We start from the raw sequence: 19,834 nt of genomic DNA on the forward strand, positions 1-19,834 counted from the left end.
GTATTTATGAATTATGACTGCCCTGTTATACCAGAGGAGGCTGTCCCAAGTAAAAAGGGGGTAAATATCATTTCCAATATCAATTAATTACCAACAAATGACGACGTGTAATTAATTAACTTTAATTAATACAAAATAAATTTACTTTGATATATATCTCCAGTTATACACTACTCTCTCGCTCTCTCTCTCTCTCTGTTCTTCTTCTTTGTTTTAATGGCTATCTTTATGTGCTTTTTTGGTTGTTTAATGGCGAGTCTCTTATATGCTCCAAAAACCGTGTAACTAAAAACCCATTTTATTTCTTTCCCATTTATTTAACTTCATCTTGTTCCTCTTTGCATGCTTCACCAACTCATCTCAAAGACTCAAAAGCCCAAATGAAATGCTATTGAATTTACCCACCACTCCTTTTCAATCCCCACATAAAAATAGTGGTAATCTCTTCTGATTATATGCTTTTCAGTCTATCTCTATATAGCAATCTGATTTGGGTCTTGAGATTTTGATATTGTTTTATTTTTGTTCTTCCCTTTATGGTACTATTATTTTGAAAGCTTGAAGAGCTTTGGATAGATAAACAAGCGATGAAGTTAGAAAGGCAGGATGATGAGGAGCTTGAGATGTTATTGGATGAGATCCCTCATGCAACATCTCCCCCTCTTCATCATCATCATCAAAAACATCATCACCATCATGAACATCAACATCAACATAATACTCATGTTCATGGTCATGCTCATAAACAGACAATTCATCGCATGTATGATAATGACTCATTGAGTCATGGTTATGTATGTGTATCCCCTGTGCGGTCTGAGGGCTCTTCGGTGAGCGAGCTCACCGGACTCTCTGTGGACGATGGTGGCTTGCCATTTGAGGAGATTAAATTTCAGATTCCTCAGAGAAAAAACCATTACCCAAATGGGTATTGGTGTTCTCAAGAATCTGAATTGCCTGATTCTCCTGTCGGGAAGAACGTTGATGTGATGATGATGGATGAACTGGGTCTGTCTGATAAACTCCTTAAAATGCATATTACACACAAGGAAGAAAATTCAGTGAGGTTTGATCGATCGGCGTTGTTTGGAAATTCGATTGACGTGAATGGGTCTCAGTTCGATGGTCGGTCTTCTGTTGGGGCTAACCATGGCAATGTTGTAACAAGTAGTCCCTTTGAGTATTGTAGGAATGGGTTATCTAATGATTTCACAGGTTTAGGACGCTCCGTTCTACCAAATTTGGCAATGCTAGATGAGGGGAAGAAGCAATGTCATATGGGTTATAGAAACAGAGAAGAAGATTCAGTGAGGTTCGATCGATCGGCATCGTTTGGGAACTCGATTGAATCATATGGGTTTCAATTCGATGATGGGTCTTCTGTTGGGGCTAACCGTGGCAATGCTGTAACAAGTAGTCCCTTTGAGGATTGTAGGAATGGGTCATCTAATGATTACTCAAGGTTAGGAGGCTCTGTTCTCCCAAATCCTGCAACGGTAGATGAGGAGAGGAGGTTATCGATGTTGGGATTGCAGCGTGGGTTTCAGTTCGATGATCGTTCTTCTGTTGGGGCTAACCGTGGCAATTTTGTCACAATTAGTCCCTTTGAGGATTGTAGGAATGGGTCATCTAATGATTACTCAAGGTTAGGTTGCTCTGTTCTTCCAAATTGCTCTGTTCTTCCAAATCCCGCAATGCTAGATGAGGAGAGGAGGTTGTCGATGTTGGGATTGCGGCGGAAATGTCATATGGGTAATTTATCAGGGTTACATAACTCTTCTCCTCAATTGAATGCTCCTTTTTCTTATATGGGTCGCTATCCAGACTTGATGAATTTTCCATGGAAGCAAGCCGAAGAGCATTCTAGTGGTGACGAATTAAATAATTTACAGTTCTCTGTCGATTCTCCTTTTGGTGGAAATTGTTATCAGGGGGGAATTCAGGTGCCAAAGATGACCCCTTCTCTAGAGAAGCCTTCTATTAGTGATGCATTTTTTCACTTGCAAAAAAATGGAAATGATTCTAGTAGAGACTTTGGTGTTTTCAGTTCATTGAGTTCACCTCACATGATGCCCCAAAAGCCATCTTTGGTTGTAGGAAAGCTTCCCCATTATAGGTTGCCAGTGTTTAACAATAAGATGGGAACTTCACCACATAGTTGGGCTCCTCAATCCCATTCTTCAGTGAGAACTGTGCAAAACTTTGAGCTTTCTGGTTCCAAAGATAATTTCATCATACAAGGGAAAGGTTTCAATAATGTGACAAACAATGGATGTAACCTTTCAAGTAATTGTACGAGAAGTTCTCACTATGATATTGGTAGGGAGCACTCAAATAGAAAAGATTCTGAGTTGGAATTTCAATCTATGTATTGCCCTTCACTTATGCTAGCAAAGTATAATTCATTGATGGAAGAGAAGGGGTACATATACTTTATTGCTAAAGATCAGCACGGTTGTCGGTTTTTGCAAAGGAAAATCGACGAGGGAACTCCCCAAGATGTGCAAATGATATTTAATGAGATCATTGATCATGTCATTGAACTTGTGATAAACCCATATGGGAATTATCTCATTCAAAAGTTATTGGATGTGTGCAATGAAGAACAGAGAATTCAGATTCTTCTTGTGGTAACAGGACAACCCGGCATGCTTGTCAAAATCTCTTTAAACACATACGGGTATCTTGTTTATGAGAATTAAGCTTGCCTTTCTTTCATATAGCTTTTATGTTTAAAACATTCGGCACCTTATTTGGTTATTATTATGTTTTTCAGCACTCGGGTTGTACAGAAGTTGATAGAAACACTCAAAACCCGGCAGCAAATTTTGCTGGTTATTTTGGCACTTGAACCAGGGTTTCTTGACCTTATTAAGGACCTTAATGGAAATCATGTTGTCCAACGCTGCCTGGAATGTCTTAGCAATGAAGATAATAAGGTATACCTTCTTCTATTTATAAAGGTCTCTGGTGTTTGTTTTTCTGGTCATGGAGGATTTCTGTTTCCGCACTGTCCATTTGTCCATGCATAATTATAGATGTTTTCTGTTTAATTGATTATAAAATTGAATGTTTTACATTGCTTCACATAATGATGATGCCAGCTGCTACCTGCGACTGTCTTATATAATAGATCTTTATAGAAAATGTTTGTCAAATAGTCAGAATTACTTGAATATCTTTCACTATTGTTCTTTACCTTGTTTTTTTGCTATTCATCTATTTATGGATAGAGTCTTGATGATTTTGTCTATCACCTTCTTCTCTCTTACAAGATGGCAGTCCACTGCTATATGCTTGATGCACTTCACAATATATCTGCTTAGCTACTTCATTATCAGTTATCACAAAAGACGTCTTCAAATAACAAATTCCAGTCACACGAACTCCACAAATGCGATGCCATTGGTTTGTATTCCACTTCATCATTTGATCTCATTATAGTAAATTGTTTCTTACTCTTCCGGATGAAAAGATCACCCCTAAGGAAAATCGAGTGACAATATGTGTTGGGCAGGGATCCTCCCTGATTTTCAGAGCATATAGGAATCCTCCTTACGCAAACCTTGGGCAGAGACTAGGGTGCGCAGCATCATATCTAGCGACCTACTCCTGAATGGGTGCCCCCTCCACCTTGATGGGTGAAGGCGTGAAGCTTAATTTCAAAGGGTCAAGCCTTTCGCATCTAGGACCTCCTAGTTTGGGAGCCTTATTTTTTAGGCTGATGGTAATACCAAGCGAGCCTTTTTCTGGGCCACTACGATTCACGAATTCGAGTGGTGTGGAAGTCAAGGCTTTGCTGGTCGGGATTTACTTGTTAGAAAAAGAAAATTAGACCTTCCAGTTGTGGAAAGGAGATTCTCTAAAAGTGATTCAATGGATTAAACAGGATGCCAATTTCCCTTAGAGGTTCGCAGATGCGATCAAGGAGATTCTTAACCAAGTAGAGGGATATTCTGTGCTCTTCCAACATTCGTGGCTCTCTGCCAACAGTGAAGCAGATCAACTAGCTCGACCTGGAATCGCCAGAATAGGATTGAATTTTTTTAACTTCCTTTTTGATATTTTTATTGTATTTTCTTCTCTTTTTTTTGCTTGGCTTGTATCTAACTATCTCGGTCTTCAGGTATTTCCTTTTTCTTTCAAAATAATCTCCTTGCCATATAAAAAAAAGAAAGTCGAGTGACCTATAGCTGATCTTCTACGAGTGGGTGATCCAGCCCCGTCCCTATAAGAATAAATGGGTGAATCAACTCTTCAATTCGTGATATTAGAATGCCTTTACTAGGAGAATATTGAGTACCTCAGTTTCCTCTATAGAATCCATATGAGTTGCTCTGGGAGCTATCAGAAATTGGCCTTCAATGCTCATAACACGGGCAATCTCTAGCATCATGATGGGAAAGTGTTCCAACTAGTAATCATTATGTCATTATCCTCGACAATTTAGGGTGGATCGATGATAATTCAGTTTACGTATAATTGTATGCATAACTTGTTTGCCAATGGTAATTTATACTTAATGCAAATGGTATGTGTGTGATATTATTCTTTTTTAGAATAAAATCCATGAACTATCTCCTGAAATCCCTTTTCTGGTGGAGGGAGAAATCACAAGTCCAATGCTGGTGCTGGTGCAGGGATTAACCTGCCCTAAGGCTAGTAGGATTGAATTTTGCAGCCACGTGATAAGGAAATTTAACAATGTAAAACAAATAGAATATTTAAAGAGAATAGCAGAACAATGGAGAGAGCAAGATTGTTGAGTGTTGTTTTCCCAAACTCTTTCCTTCCTAGACACACACACACCCTGGACCTTTCCTAACTACTTTTTAATGTCAAAATACTTATAAAATAATTTAGAAACAAGTTAGAATTATCTCATTATCAAACTTTTCAGGAGCAGTTCGGGGAAACACTAAGGATAAAAGTTGGATTCAACTAGTAAGGTACCACTATCAAAGCGTATCAGTTTTCCAAATGTTTAAGTCTCACGTGTAACATGCAATATTTTAATGTCTCATGTGTGAATCTTTAGATCCAGTAAGATTGAACCAACATATTTGGAAGAAGTTCTTTAATTCCTTGATTTTGCATTTGCTAATGGATCTCAGAGGGGATAAGAGAAAAATATTGTGAGTCTCACAGGGCACAATGCCAAATACTATCTAGGGAAAAAGTCAGAACATAACTTCATCTTGAGCTATATTTGTGATCTATTGAAGAGCCACATAATTTTTTATTGTTTTCTAAGAATTCTGAAATAATGCTGAAATTTGAGTTAGCTGACCTTCCAAATTGATGTTGGGCAGTAAACCTGACTTACTCGCTCCCAAAAAAAAAAAAAAATTGTCATTCATTTGTCTGCTACTCTTTCCCATTTTAAATTCTTGTATTTATTTTCTTTCCTTATTGAACCTGTTCTATTTTCATTAAGTCAAATATAAACATTTCTATATGGTATTTGGGCAGTTTATTTTTTATGCCGCTGCAAGGTATTGTGTTGATATTGCAACTCATCAACATGGATGCCGTGTCCTTCAACGCTGCATAGATCATTCAACAGGGAGACAAAGAGAAAAGTTGGCTGCAGAAATTTCTTCCAATGGACTTCTCCTTGCTCAAGACGAATTTGGGTAAATATTTGGATGAAATCACAAAATCAATGCAGAATATTTTTGTCCCATGAAACATGCAAATTTCTGAAACTCACATTGTCCATCAAGGATCTTCTTGATAGAAGTAGTATTTGTTAAATTTTTTTTTTTAACTGAAGGTATGTTGTTCGCAAAAGGCTGGTGAAAGTGGTTGATTCTTTAGTCATAAATTATGTCACATCCAACAATATCACTTGAGTGAAGAAGGGGCAATGCCCGCTTGTAAAGCTCTTTCGTCGAGTGCATGATCATGATAGGACTCTAGGCAGAAGCCCCGGCTAACTTCGTGAGCCGCAGTAAGTGGGGGGAGGGGGTGGGGCAAGTTTTCTTCGGAACGATTGGGCATAAAGGGAAAATTCTTAAAAAAGTGGCGGAATGCTCTCGAAACCAATTCAGTTGAGTGAGAAAGAGGAGAGAGGAATTTTCTGTGTAAGGGCAACATCCTTAGATGTACGAAGGCAGCTCTCTGGGTCCCTACCAACATTGGGGTGTGAAAACATGGGGAGGGAACATGATTAGATACCCGGGTAGTCCATACCATAATATACATATTGTACAAGGGATATATCTGAAGTATTTTTCTATTTTGACCAGTTCATCTTGCTGTTTATAATCAGTGTAGAATCCGTAGATATCCTATTTGTATCCCGCCTTCATTTTTCAGTGTGAGGTTTCATGTTATCTGTTTTCAAATTGTCAGTGTTCATCCCTCCATTATTTCTCAACAAAACACTCTCACATAAAGGAAATATTGTTGCCCCTATGATGGGGGTGGGGAGTTGAGAAAGAACAACCGGACACTATCTATGACCTTTTTTATGCCTTATGACATGGATATCTTTGTTGGCTATATCCTCTTAGACATATGAACTATGAACGGAGTTAGAGCTGTCTCCCCTTTGAGCTTCCAACATCTTTGAGACTTCTTTTTATATGTAAATTAGCTAAGCATAAGAAATTATCTTCAGATTGTAATTCTAGTCTACATCTATCATTCTGATGCATGGAGGTCAGCTCCTATTCCATCAAATGTGAATCTTGCTACTATGCTATCTTTATTAGTTACCTCACTAAATGAACTTGTATATACTGTGCAAGAGATATATCTCAAGTATTTTTCTAGTTTTAACATGTTCAATGGGCTGCTTTAACTCGGTATAGGTGTCCTGTTTGTATCCTGTCTTCATGTTCAAAGGGAGGGTTGATATCATCCGTTTTAAAATTGTTAGTGTTCATCTCCCAATATTTCCCAAATAAACACTCACATAAAGGAAAAAATCTCACACTTATGGAAATGGGGTGTGGTCTCATTTATGTTCTCATTTTCTATGCCATTTTGGGTTGAGTAGTTGAGATAATCTTACTGCGGTGTCTTTCAATAATCACTTTCAAAGTTCTGTTTAGTATATAATTCTTTCTCGCATTTGGAAGAAGAGAGCTGATGATACTAAAGGCAGGTGAGGATTTCAATTCTAGAGAAAATTTGTCTCACATATTTCCCGTGGTTGCAATGCATGGAAAAACAGCATATGTTCCTTTAACAACAAACACAGACAACCATGTTTTTTAGTTGATGTCCATCTTGATAAAGATACTAATCCGCAATTTACTCATTTTTTCCTAAATCCTTTATTTTTCAGCTTTAAAAAATAGTAATATATACTTGTTTAATTCCTTGTCTCTCTTTTTTTTAGTTTTACAATTATATGTGACAGTTAATTGGCATTTTGCCAATAAGTTTCGGGTGGTCCCTTTTTGGTTTTGTTTGCAGCCTCAAGCTTACGAAGCTTTTCTGTTGTGTTTCAGAAACTACATCGTGCAATATATCTTGGATTTGAATATCCCATCAGCAACCGCCACCTTAATTTCTGAATTTGAAGGAAATTACGTACACCTTTCGATGCAGAAATTCAGTAGTAATGTGGTGGAAAAATGTCTCAAAATTCTAGGTGAAAAGAACCGGTCAAGGATCATTCATGAATTGCTTTCAACCTCTCAATTCGAGTTGTTACTGCAGCACCCATATGCAAACTATGTTATTCAATCTGCTCTGGAAGTTTCCAAGGTATCATAAACAGTACAACTTGACCAGCCTTATATTCAGATTTTGATTGACAAAAAATTACTAATCTCACTCTTCTTCTTCTTTTCTCTTGATTGGAAACTAGGGTCCTATTCACGCGTCATTGGTCGAAGCCATTCAACCTCATGCAGCGGTCCTACGAAACAGCCCTTATTGCAAGAGGATTTTGTCAAGGACCCTTCTGAAGAAGTAATGCTCTTATTGCAGGAGGATTTTGTCAAGGACCCTTTTGAAGAAGTAATGTACATTCCTTGTGGTAACAAGCATGTTGTTGTTCTCCATGATTACTAACAAATCGTAGCCATTAGATTTAGAAAATCAACTGTAAGTGTGATGATGTCCCAAAGAAACTCAAATGACTTGGGTTGCATGGAATTGACATGCATGAGATTATAGAGTGTAAAAATAAGCAATTTTGCTTCATGTTGCTTAAGTATATATGACATGTGAATGTTCTGAGTATCTTCCCTGTCATTATTGTATTATTCTTGGGTCATGTATTCTGGAATATGATTATCCTTTGAGGGTTCTTGAAAGGAGTCTGTATACAATTTTAATCCTCAAAGTAGTGCTCTAGCTTCCGCCTCACTAGAATCACATACACCAATCAATCCAAAAAATTCTGACCTGAATTGCTTTTATTACTCCTGTCAAAGTTAAACTTGATCCATCCACTTGCCAGTGGAACTCACTTTGGAATTGATCTAATTTCGTATCATTCTCTCAAATAACACTACTCCAATTCCAAACCATTTTCAAACATCCATAGGAAAAGTTTCAATATGTTGAATATCAATAGGTCTCTTTGATCACAGCGCATCTGTAGCGGTGGGAACGTTCAGTTGTTGGGATTGTTAACTAACCAACTTCTCCAATAGCTTATGTTGGAGAAAGGCGTTATTTATCTTTTATATTTTAACACTCCCCCGCACGTGTGGCCGACTCGGCAAACACGTGGCACATGTGGTCCCACTTTGGGCTGACCATCACATGTGGATTTTTGCTATCTGGGAGATACCATGTTAATTAACCAACTTCTCCAATAGCTTAAGCTGTTGGAGAAAGGCGTTATTTATCTTTTATATTTTAACAGAGATTTGGTTTCTTAAAAAACATGAATGGCTCAAGCTTGAGTCTGACTTATTACAAGGCAAATTTGAAACTTCGTCTTTCATTTTTAGACCGTAAAAGATTTAATTTAAGAATAGAGAAAATTACAAAGGGAGGAGAGATTGCGTTACAAAGATAATATCCCTACGGGCACCACCCTTAGCACTGTAGGGGTGCAACTTGGGTCGGGCTCAACCCGAACCCGACGGGTTCAACCCGATTTAATTTCGGGTTGGGTTAGGTTGAGGCTTTGGCAACCCGACCTCCTTCCTCTAATTTTTCATCATTATCTTAGGGTTATGATTTTTTCTGTTTGGCCCTAGGTGAATCTGAATCCAACGCGACAACCCGTTCCGATTTGGAAAAAATGGGTTGGGTTAGGGTTGAGAAATTTAGAGGTGGGTTTGGTTAGGGTTGACCATCCTCAACCCGAGACTCGGGTTGAGTTAGGGTTGGCCTCAATCCGACCCAAGTTGCACCCCTATTTAGCAGGCAAGTCCCCTGTATCAGTGGCTCATCTAGGAATGAGCCAAAAAAAAATTAAGGGCTTCTTTAGGGCGGCGAGGCTTCTCATTCTCTCGACTGGGAAATAAAAAAATGTGTCCTTTTACTTTCTTTTTCCTACTTTTTAGTGCATCCAAACAGGCCCAGGGTTTTGAGGACACCATTAATTACTTGGCTCGGACCAGCAGATGGGACTATGGTGGTCCATGCTAGTGATCTTCTAAAAGAGATGTTGCAAGTTTGAGTCGGATTAGGCGGAGGGATATTGTTAGGAGCAATCATAACCATCGATGGTGGGCCCAACACGGGGGGCCTGTATTCATAAATGAACCATTGATTTGTTGGGCCATCTTGGGGCGAGCGACATGGTCTTGGTCCCATGCCAAACGGACATCCCATCTGCAAGATGAGGGCTACAAAGAGATCAACGGTTTAGCTTTCCTCGGTGGAACATTGAATGAGTCCTAATAAATCTGAGGATCAGACCTAATAGATCAGGAACTAGGATTTTCCATGTGCGGAGAACATAAATAAGCTGGGTCAGTGTAAGTAGGTTGGATCAACGGTCGTGATCACATTTACGTGACATGTGTAGGGCCCCAAAAGTGGATATTAGAAGAAAAGCCTAACCAGCATGTCTTCATAGCATTTTCCGCATATTTCCATGGAAAATAAAATCAGTGACAGTCGTGTCACTGTATGACATGTGAAGGGAAAATAAATGGATATTCCTGCAATGAAAAAGTCACGTGGGGCAGTAGGTAGGCCCCCCTACGTAACTACCAGCTTAGTGCTTTCCTCTTCTTCCTTTTTTTTTTGGAATGATAGAGAATTAGATTAAATGAATGAAGTACCAGGGATCAGCGAGGGGATCGAGAAGATCAAACTACAGCCCGAGAATGCGAAGAAAACAAAAAGAACAATAGCACCCAAAATCAAGGGGGAAGAAAATCAATCAATTCCAAGGCCAGCCTAGAGGCTCCATCCCTTACTAGCTTGTCCGCACCAATCGGTCAATCAGCCTGATACCTTGATGCACGGCTCTAACCTCCGCCAAGTTGGAATCCACAACTCGAATGGGACCTGAGAACACCCAGCAAGTTTGAGGTTTGACAGACGTGGCCACGAAAGAGGCCACCTATGCCTGTCGACCTGGGATTCATCATGGCCATCGAAATTCAGCTAGAGATATCCCTCCAAGGGTGGATCCCAAGACTGAGCTGCAATTTGCCTCTGCTCTCTACTAAAGCAAACTTCTTTCCGGTCACGCCAGGCGTGTCTGCTTATGCGAAACTGAAGCTAGGTAGAACTCTTACCCATGCAATTGTCAACGCTATCACCTTGATGAAAAGGACTCGAGGAGTCTTTACTAGACCCCTAAACACCCTGGCGTTTCTCACTTTCCATAGCACCCAAATAGTTGTGAGCACCAAGGTAAGCTTAGTGCTTACCTTAAAAGAGATTTGAGGAGTCCAACTAGACCCATGATCACCGTTAGGATCATACACAGTGGTTCCCATACCACTGTCTAATTAAGACCTTTGAACTGGCGGACCATCATGAGGGGGCTGAAACAGTCATGGTCCTGTGCCAAACAAATATCTCAGGCCCAAGATAAAGACCAATAAAAAATCAATGGCTTAGATTCTATTGGAGCACTAAACAAGATCTAATACACGACCAAGGAGCTAAGATCGTTGAAACAGCGCAGAGCCAACCATGACGGACTTGTGTTTACCGGTTGGATCAACGGACCAATCATGTTCACATTGCACAGGTGGGGCCCAAAAAGTAGTTGTTAGGAAAAAAATTCTAAACCATAATAGTTTCTTTTATAATAGAAAATCAAATCCATGGACAGCTGAAACATATGAAACATGACATACTACTAGTACTACTACTAACAACATGACATAGTAGGTACTACCAGCCAAGCTGCTACACTCACATAGCCCTTATTTCTTCTCCCAAAACCAACAAAAACCCCGAGGGAAGTTCCAGAGTTTACAGAGGCAGCAGTCATTAAAAAGACACATGCATATGCTAGATGCCGAACACAAACTCACTAGACATCAAACCGAACACAGACTTACTAGACATCAAACCGAAGAAAATAGACTAACACCCATTTCAGAGTATCTGACATAAAACACGAGGAAAGTTCAGGAGCTTCCATGGCCGATTAACGAAAGAAGAAAGTCTTCATAATCACCTGAAGTGTCCTTGGCAATGGCACGATCCAGTGGAACGCTATTCCGTTTGTAGTATACATCCTTAATCACTTTCATATCCACTTCGGCCCGAGTGGTAATGACTCTGGTAAGAGCTCCCTCATCCGTTCCCATCTTGTTGATGGCCAGTCGAATGACCTTCTCAAAGTATTTCTCAGGGCAAACCATGCACCGTATTGCAGCTCTCAAAGCGGAGAGGAACTCGTCCTTGGCATCGGATTTCAGATCCTGGGAAAGTAGTATACAAGTTCAGTTATAGTTTGAGAAAATTGAATCAAGATTTAAGACTTGTGTTAACATAGGAATCCAAGGTTCCCATATCAATTTCAATAGTTCATTAAAAGTAACCAAATATCAGTTCAAACCTTATTGATTGGATTCCCAAATTCATTGTTGTACTGATTGAATGTTGCATACAGTTGTGCTTTGCTCCTTGTAGTCAGAATCCTGACGATTTCGTCGTGATTGTAAGCCTTCTCAGAAATCTTTCCATGCAGTATCTTAGCCTCAGATTTCGCCAGAGTCATGTTCACCTCTGCTCCCTCATAGCGGTATGAGGTTATAAGAAGCACCAAAAGCTATAGTAGGGGAACATAAAGTATCAGTGGGTAGTCAGCCAGCAAAAGCTTTGCAATTACAACAGAATATGAATCTTCTAATAGCTTCCTGGGTTCCTAGTTAAGAATAGATGTACAGATAATCAAATATTGAAATTTGGGGGAGTAGGATTGGTTAATCTCCAATGACACATCATTATAAGCTACCTTGCCTCATGTTTCTCTTTATCTTTTTTTTGCCATAATTTGGTTGTCAAGAAAATCTTCTGACAGATATCTCCACAAAATTCTTCAGGATGTAAACACAATAAATAAGCGAGTATTTTATACTCGATAGTCAATACTAATCATACCATTCGCAATCAAGCATTATAAAAGCTAGACAGAATACCAAATATTTGGAATCTTGTTCTTATTTCTTAATTGCACTTCTTAGTCTAATAAGTTATTACTGAAATCTTGTTCTTATTTCTTAATTGCACTTCTTAGTCTAATAAGTTATTACTGAAACTTAATTTCATTATTGTTTTCTTAGGTTCAACATTCATCAGTCCTTTGCAGTGAACAGCAATTATTGCTTCAGTATCAGCAGTTAGAACTAAAAGCATAGCGCTTGACTAGTACCAATCTTCCGTTCAGGGAGAACACAAAAGTAAGAACTTGGTAAGTACCTAAGACTGCTCAGCATAACAAACACCATTTTTTTCTTGAAAATAACAAAATACCAAAGGTCCAGTAATAGCACAAACATATATATATATATATATATATATATATATATATATATATATATATATATATATATATAGTGTCTACACAATTTCACAGAAGCAATATCTATATTAGAGAGTCTACACAATTTCTGAGAAGCAATTTTACAGCCCCTTTCAAGAGAGAAGTGCCACCTCATGTGAATTGAATGAATAAGACAATTCAGCTCTGAGGTGGCTCTTCTCACATGAGCAAGACGGTTCGCAAAATGGCTTTGTGCGAAATGCCTAGACATATAACTAGAAGAAGTTGGGCAGCCACGCACAACTCTCTCTCTCTCTCTCTCTCTCTCTCTCTCTCTCTCTCTCTCTCTCCACACACATGGCACTACTTTGTTTTTCACTTTTTTAGTTAGCTTGTCAGTGTTAGTTACAATACTCAAGATGGTATCAACATCCAATCATAACATCCATATACACACAGACACACACATCATTATGAGAATTTTAGTCATTTAAGTTGGAAGATAATATAATAATAAATATTTTCACAAAATTTGAGGAAAAGTAAAATGACTATTTTATTTAAAAATCTTTGAAGGAAGATAAATACGCATTATTGATCATCCATGATGGGGTCTAATAAATGAACAGTCTCGATTGTTATGAATAAGCCACATGTATGATAACCCCCATGTAAGGGCCAATTTTAAGCCAAATGTTATGAATAAGCCACATGTATGATAAACCCCCACATGTATAATAATACAATTCTTCAGCATTTGCACCCTATCATAAATTAGTCATATAGTGTCTAATTTCTTTCCATGAATTATATTTAAGCATTCCCCATAACCTTTTTCTTGTTAAAATAAATGGAAGACTTCAGTACTTGATTCAATGATTCCTTTCAAGAATGAGTAGATGTACTGTCAAACAAATGAAGTAATTGCCGGAAGAAGGTTATGAAAGTAAATGATGCAGTACAAAAGCTCCTTGAACATTAACTAGTTCAAGGCCTAGATGTGAAAACCATACCTTCCGAAAGTCCCCTGTTGTGTGAGCGGCAACATCTTCTTCTAGAGATCTCTTATAACGAGCATGATAGGCTTGCCTCACCAAAAATAGTTCATTGGAAGATCTTGCACAGGCTATTTCTATCAGGATGTGATTGCTAGGATTCCACTTCCTTACAGTTTCATTGGCCAACACAGCATCACGCTCGGCAGGATCCAATGCCCATAGCAGTACTGCTCTCTGTTTAAGGAAAACAATTTCAAGCCATAAAGGTTTTCAGATTTATAAGCACCGGCGGTGATTAAACAAATGGCTTTGCCAAATCACTTGTAAACAGTAAGGAATACAGACTGATTAAAATGAAGTTCCCATACAGTAAAGGCATCAGAGGGGGTAATAGACAAATTCAAGACATCTATTAAAAGAGAAAAAAAAAACAAGAAATCCAGGTGCTTCCTTCTATACTCGTTTTACAAACCAAAAGCACATCATCAAACAAGATCATGGGCAGACGGCAGGCAATTGAAAGAAAATCAATTAATAGGAACAAAAAATAATACATTGTGGGTCTACTCTGCAATCTTCTTAGTAATCCTACGGAAATCAAGGAATAGCCTCCACAGAGCTAAAAATCATGGACATTGTTGAGCATAAAAATCAAACCTGGAAGGAAATGGAAGATACCCAAAGTAAAATACGTGTTACAGGGTTTGCAATCCATGTGGAAATCGAAGATCCCATTACTATGTTGGCCATCTTATATGTTTCCAACCCATGTGGAAATGGAAGATCCCATTACTGTGTTTGCAATCTTGTATGTTTCCGAGTTAAATACGTGTTACAGGGTTGAATGACAACCAACGAAATCCCCCACTCCCCATCCCCAATACTCCTAAAGGTAGGGTGCTTTGTGAGTAAATGCACCTTTTCATACACTTTACAAATTATCAAATGAAAAGGAAACAGAAACAGAAACACAAAATTCTCAATGTCAAACAACCAGCATTCGGTGACAACAGAGACCTGTGCCACTAAATAAAATTATTTGGCAACAGATTGGCTGTTCAAAGTTTGCATGTAACCAAACTCACCTCAAAGTCACTTGACAGTTCTTTTTCTAGTGATTTAAGGAGATCCTCTCCATAAGTTTCAGAATATGTTAGCCGGATTAACTTGCGATGTGCTGCATTCCTGTGAGCCAATATGGATATGATCAGTTTTTCATTTGTTCCCCATCCTGCAACAGATTGATCAAAATTGCTGTCAGTCCAGTTTGAACACAACAGAACTACTACACTACAGAATCATGTGTTGCAAGCATATGTAAAACCCTGTTCCAGGTGTTGAAGTATAAATGATTAAATAACACCAACTCTAACAGACTAACAGCCTAAGCTTTTGGAGTAATTGGTTGTTTCACATGGTATCAGAGCTATTGCTCACGGCAGGTCCTAGGTTCAAAACCCAACAACTCTCTGATATTAAAAATCCATGTGTATGGCCAACCCAAAAGAGGGGCCACATGTGCCACTTGTACGGTCACCCCCGCAACCGCCCACCCCCACCAAAATAAATAAATAAATAAGAGGGGCTACACATGAGGGGGAGTGTTGAAGTATAAATGATTAACTAACACCAACTCTAACAGTTTAAGCTTTTGGAGTAATTGGATGTTTCACAAGAGGGTATTATTAGGGAGAGCCCAAAATGATTTTTAGTACCAACTAATAAGGTATTTCGAAACAAATCCGAAAATATAGGGTATGTTCTGTTCAGAGTGGGAGGAAACCAAGTCATTAGAAATGTTCCACCCAACAAATTCTTAAACAAACAGAAAATGTTGGGTATTTTCCAGTTCCAAGGTGGCTGAAACCGAGTAGTTTCAGACCAATCGACTCGGTCATGACAGAAGTCTTGGCAATCAGTTGGCATAATCTCAAACAAACAGGGCCTTTATGATAAGCCTTGATACAAAATCCATGATGTCTCATGATCATGCAGTCGTGCATAACAATTGGACATCTATACATACAAAGTCATGAAATTGATCTTATTCTTTATCACAACCTCATAACACGCAAAATTGAGTTTAGTCCTTAACACAACCACATTGACATAAAACCCAACAGCTAGAAGATTAACTTCTGTTCATACAGAACCATAGAAATGAAATCAGATTGAAATTATGGGAATGCCAATTATCAAACAGAAAACCAACAAAAAAATCTCTTAAGATAACCCCAAAAAGTAAAAAACGAAATCAACAGAAAACAAGTAAGATTTAGATCTATCAGGTCCGATTGTGATAAAATTAAAAAAAATGAGGGGAATTGAAAACCTGCAAAAGCTTTTCGGAGCTGCTCACTATCTTCGATCGGAGAAGGAACCGATACGGGAACTGTTACAGTCGACATTTTGATATCTTTTTTATTTTGTCTAATGGAAAATGAGATGATAGAGTTGCCTTTAAATAATAAATATACACAGAGAAATTATTACATTGCATTGCATGGCAGAAGAATCTTTCCAGAAAGGAAATAAAATCAAATTCAGAGATTTTATTTGGGAGATGATATTTTCACCCCTCTGCAGTACGCATTCGCCTCCTTATAACTGAACAGTGGACAACTTTAACGCTTTTTGACGTCAAATCACGTTACAAGAGGGCGAATGCGTACTGCAGAGGGGTGAAAATATCATCTCCCTTTTATTTTTTAACATTTCTGTCTGTCTTCATTCGTACTACGCGGCGAAAATAGCATTTGTCTGTGCGAGACAGCTGTAGGGCGTGGGCCGCGTGGCGCCTGTACAAATAGCGGGACCCTAACCTTTTCGTGGTGGGACCCACATCTTACGCATTCTGACAAAAGTAATTTCCTTGTTTAGGAAAAAATAAAGGGAGATGATTTTTTAGCCCCACTGTAGGATAGTCCGCCCCACTCCTTTTAACGTGATTTGGCGTCAAAAAGCGTTAAATCACAGCTACGCACAATCCTACAGAGGGGGCGTAAAAATAATCTCCTCACAATTCACGTTACGAGAGGGGCGCATTATTCTACATGGGGGGCGAAAAAATCAGCGCCCAAAATAAATCGTGTTTTGTAAAAGCAAGCGACGAAGAGGGCTAATTGCGACTCCACTGGGGATCGAACCCAGAATCTCTGGTTTCGTAGACCAGCGCCTTATCCATTGGGCCATGGAGTCGCTTTTTGATGTATTATTAAAAACATTTTAATAAATTTAAATTATATTTAATTAGAGAAATGTTTAATAACTGAACTAACCCATCTTGTCTTTTATTATTTAAGGGAAAAATACAGTTAGACCCCTGTGGTTTCTGACACATTCAACTTAACCCCTAATGTTTAAAAAGTTACAAGTTGACCCCATGTGGTTTCAATTTGTATAAGGTAGGCCCCCTCTTTTGAAACACTATCAGTGCTAATGAAGACCTCATACACCCTTCCAAACCCCATACCCGAATCCAAACACTACCAAAAACACAGTGGGCCCATATTGTTTGGATATCCAAAGCGTTCATTTGATGGGCCCTGACATAGATAGGGTGTGCCCAAAAAATCAGCTCCATAAGATCATCCTAACCCTTCAATCTGTGGACAAACCGTCAACTGAGGGGGTCTACCTTACAAATATTTAAACCACATGAGGTCTACTTGTAACTTTTTAAATATTAGGGGTTAAGTTGAATGTGTCAGAAACCACAGGGGATCTAAGTGTATTTTTTTCTTTTAAACATTAGGGGTTAAGTTGAATGTGTCAGAAACCACAGGGGGTCTAAGTGTATTTTTTCCATTATTTAAAGTGCTGCCATAGATTATTACGGTTCCCTTGCAGGCCCATTAGACAAGAAAGGACAAACTAAGTTTGTGCAATTAATGAGAGTGGGAGGAAACAAAGCCATTTTCACGGTGAAAAAAAGCCAAAAAAACAAGGGAGAGATTTCTAGTGTGTTAAGAGGCTATTTGTTCCGTTCCACTCCCGGACCTCTTGTTTACCATATCATTATTATTCATTATTAAAGCATGGTTGTGCTGATATCATTTCCCTTTAATTATTGCATAATGTGAGCGTTGGTGGCTTTGAAGCGTCTTATTAGAGTGAGTTTTGGTAGGGGTGTCAACGGATCCACTTCGGGTCGGATCCACCTATGTCACAGTCACGATCCATTCAAATTCCTTATCGGTTGGGTTGGAGTCGGATTGTTCTTCAGATCCTACTTTCCAAGTCATGATCACGATCATTTTAATTCGAACCGTCCATCAGATTGTCCTATTATGTCCCGCTAAGCTAAGTATATAATTAATTTTTTTAAAAAGTTAAGTGTCCTATTATGTCCCATCCGATTCATTAGTGATAAGAGCGGTTTTGACCAAAATGGAACGGTTAGCACTAACAAAATATGGAGGGTATTTTTGTAAACCATTTCGGATCGTGACTATCCAATGGGCATCTATGGCGTGCCCATACACAATCCAAAATTTTTCGGATCCCAAATTTGATGTTCCGATATATGCTCATGGATCCTATTCATATGTTTAGATCCCGTTCATTAATGTTCGGATTCGGACGATCCATCGGACCATTTGGATCCATTGACACCCCTAAGTTTTGGTGGATGGGGCCATTTACAGTACTAAAAGAACCTAATATTTAAATGGTTTGGATCAATGGTAGCCACTTGTACTTCTGCTCCTCATATTTTCAGGTTCAAAAATTATAGTCAAAATAAGATCATGCATCATATAACAGCTCCATATGATATAAGATGTTAGGATGTATGACTCTTAGGTGGGATTAAGACGAATATTATCAAACTTCATAGAATATATTGTGGTTATGGTTCAACTTAAAAGTCTACAAATTGCCATTCGGTATTTGGTTTATGAGAAATGGGATTCAAAAATTATGGAAATGCAAAAATTATACTTTTACATGGAAGTAAAAATATCTTAAAGAATGAAAGTAGTTTTTGCAGAATAATGTTCACAGAGGCTTAGATGAAAAATAGGAAAAAATATAGGTAGTCAATCATTTATTTAGCCCAATCCTTTAAACTCAAGAAATGAAGCAAGGAATAATTGGGTAAAGGGGTTGATTTGTGTACCCCGTATAAAAATCGCTTACAATCAAATGAAAGATAGTTGATTATCGCCTAAGAATTAGTTAAAATATGATGTACAAGAATAAGGTCACAAATGGAGTTAAACCAAGTAACATTGCAAAAGCTTAAGGAAAATAATAGAGAGATTGAGAATATGGCCAATGGGAGAGCCCAACACCGAGAATGTGCTATGTGTGCAAAAATATCCACTTTTCTGTTGATTTTCCTAAACATAAGGGCGCCCTTAGGTTGCTCGTGATGTTGTGGTGAGAAACTATTGTTCGGTCCCCTGTTCGGTCGCACTCACGGTCTCCCTGGTGTTACTCAAAGCATAATAGTACTGTATTACATTGATGTAGTCTACGAGTCAATTTTGCATGGATACGTAGAATGTATGTTGATTTATGTATACTAATAGTTGTGATTATGTTGCTTAATCTATTAAATGTTGCTTTTGTTTATTGTTTGACGCGGCGTGATGATGTATGTTAATGAACTGTGATAATTAGTTAATTGTTGAATTAACTAATGATCGTCAAAAGACTAGTCTTCTACTAACACACCAAAACTAACTTCGTTGAGCGAGAAGAGGCTAATTACGACTTGGTAAAGCCAAAACAAAGTTGACTCGGGTGATTTAACAATTGATTTAGTGAGTATTTCGAAAGTGGGATGTATAATGAATGCAATGAATTGCACATGGAGTATATTTCTAGCATGCTTCATAGCGGCCTTTTTTTTCGAGGCATTCTTTGCAAAAACAGCCCACAGGCGACAATAGATGTACACAAGCTTACTAGTCCTCGTCAAATGACTTCCAAATTGTGCTCAAACACGATACAG

General features: G+C 38.5%; 2 protein-coding genes and 1 non-coding gene across 3 annotated transcripts; 1 reads left to right on the forward strand and 2 right to left on the reverse strand.

Moving 5' to 3' along the window:
- The first annotated feature begins 205 nt into the window (after positions 1–205).
- Positions 206–8,202, forward strand: LOC143848372 (uncharacterized). The gene is made up of 5 exons (XM_077357302.1): positions 206–2,680; positions 2,777–2,939; positions 5,473–5,636; positions 7,464–7,722; positions 7,826–8,202. The coding sequence occupies exons 1-5, from the start codon at positions 588–590 to the stop codon at positions 7,931–7,933; spliced, it is 2,787 nt and encodes a 928-aa protein (XP_077213417.1). The 5' UTR covers positions 206–587; the 3' UTR covers positions 7,934–8,202.
- A 2,962-nt stretch (positions 8,203–11,164) lies between these two features.
- On the reverse strand, positions 11,165–16,375 carry LOC143848169 (annexin Gh1-like). The gene is made up of 5 exons (XM_077357032.1): positions 16,208–16,375; positions 14,961–15,106; positions 13,891–14,109; positions 11,951–12,163; positions 11,165–11,813 (listed from the first exon to the last, which is right to left on the reverse strand). The coding sequence occupies exons 1-5, from the start codon at positions 16,281–16,283 to the stop codon at positions 11,517–11,519; spliced, it is 951 nt and encodes a 316-aa protein (XP_077213147.1). The 5' UTR covers positions 16,284–16,375; the 3' UTR covers positions 11,165–11,516.
- A 625-nt stretch (positions 16,376–17,000) lies between these two features.
- On the reverse strand, positions 17,001–17,073 carry TRNAR-ACG (transfer RNA arginine (anticodon ACG)). The gene has a single exon. It is a non-coding gene; the product is annotated as a tRNA-Arg (tRNA).
- Positions 17,074–19,834: the final 2,761 nt, after the last annotated feature.

Source organism: Tasmannia lanceolata, unplaced genomic scaffold (assembly GCF_043159265.1).
Source record: "Tasmannia lanceolata isolate RefF3 unplaced genomic scaffold, GAP_Taslan_0.1 ptg000016l, whole genome shotgun sequence".
NCBI lineage: Eukaryota > Viridiplantae > Streptophyta > Magnoliopsida > Canellales > Winteraceae > Tasmannia > Tasmannia lanceolata.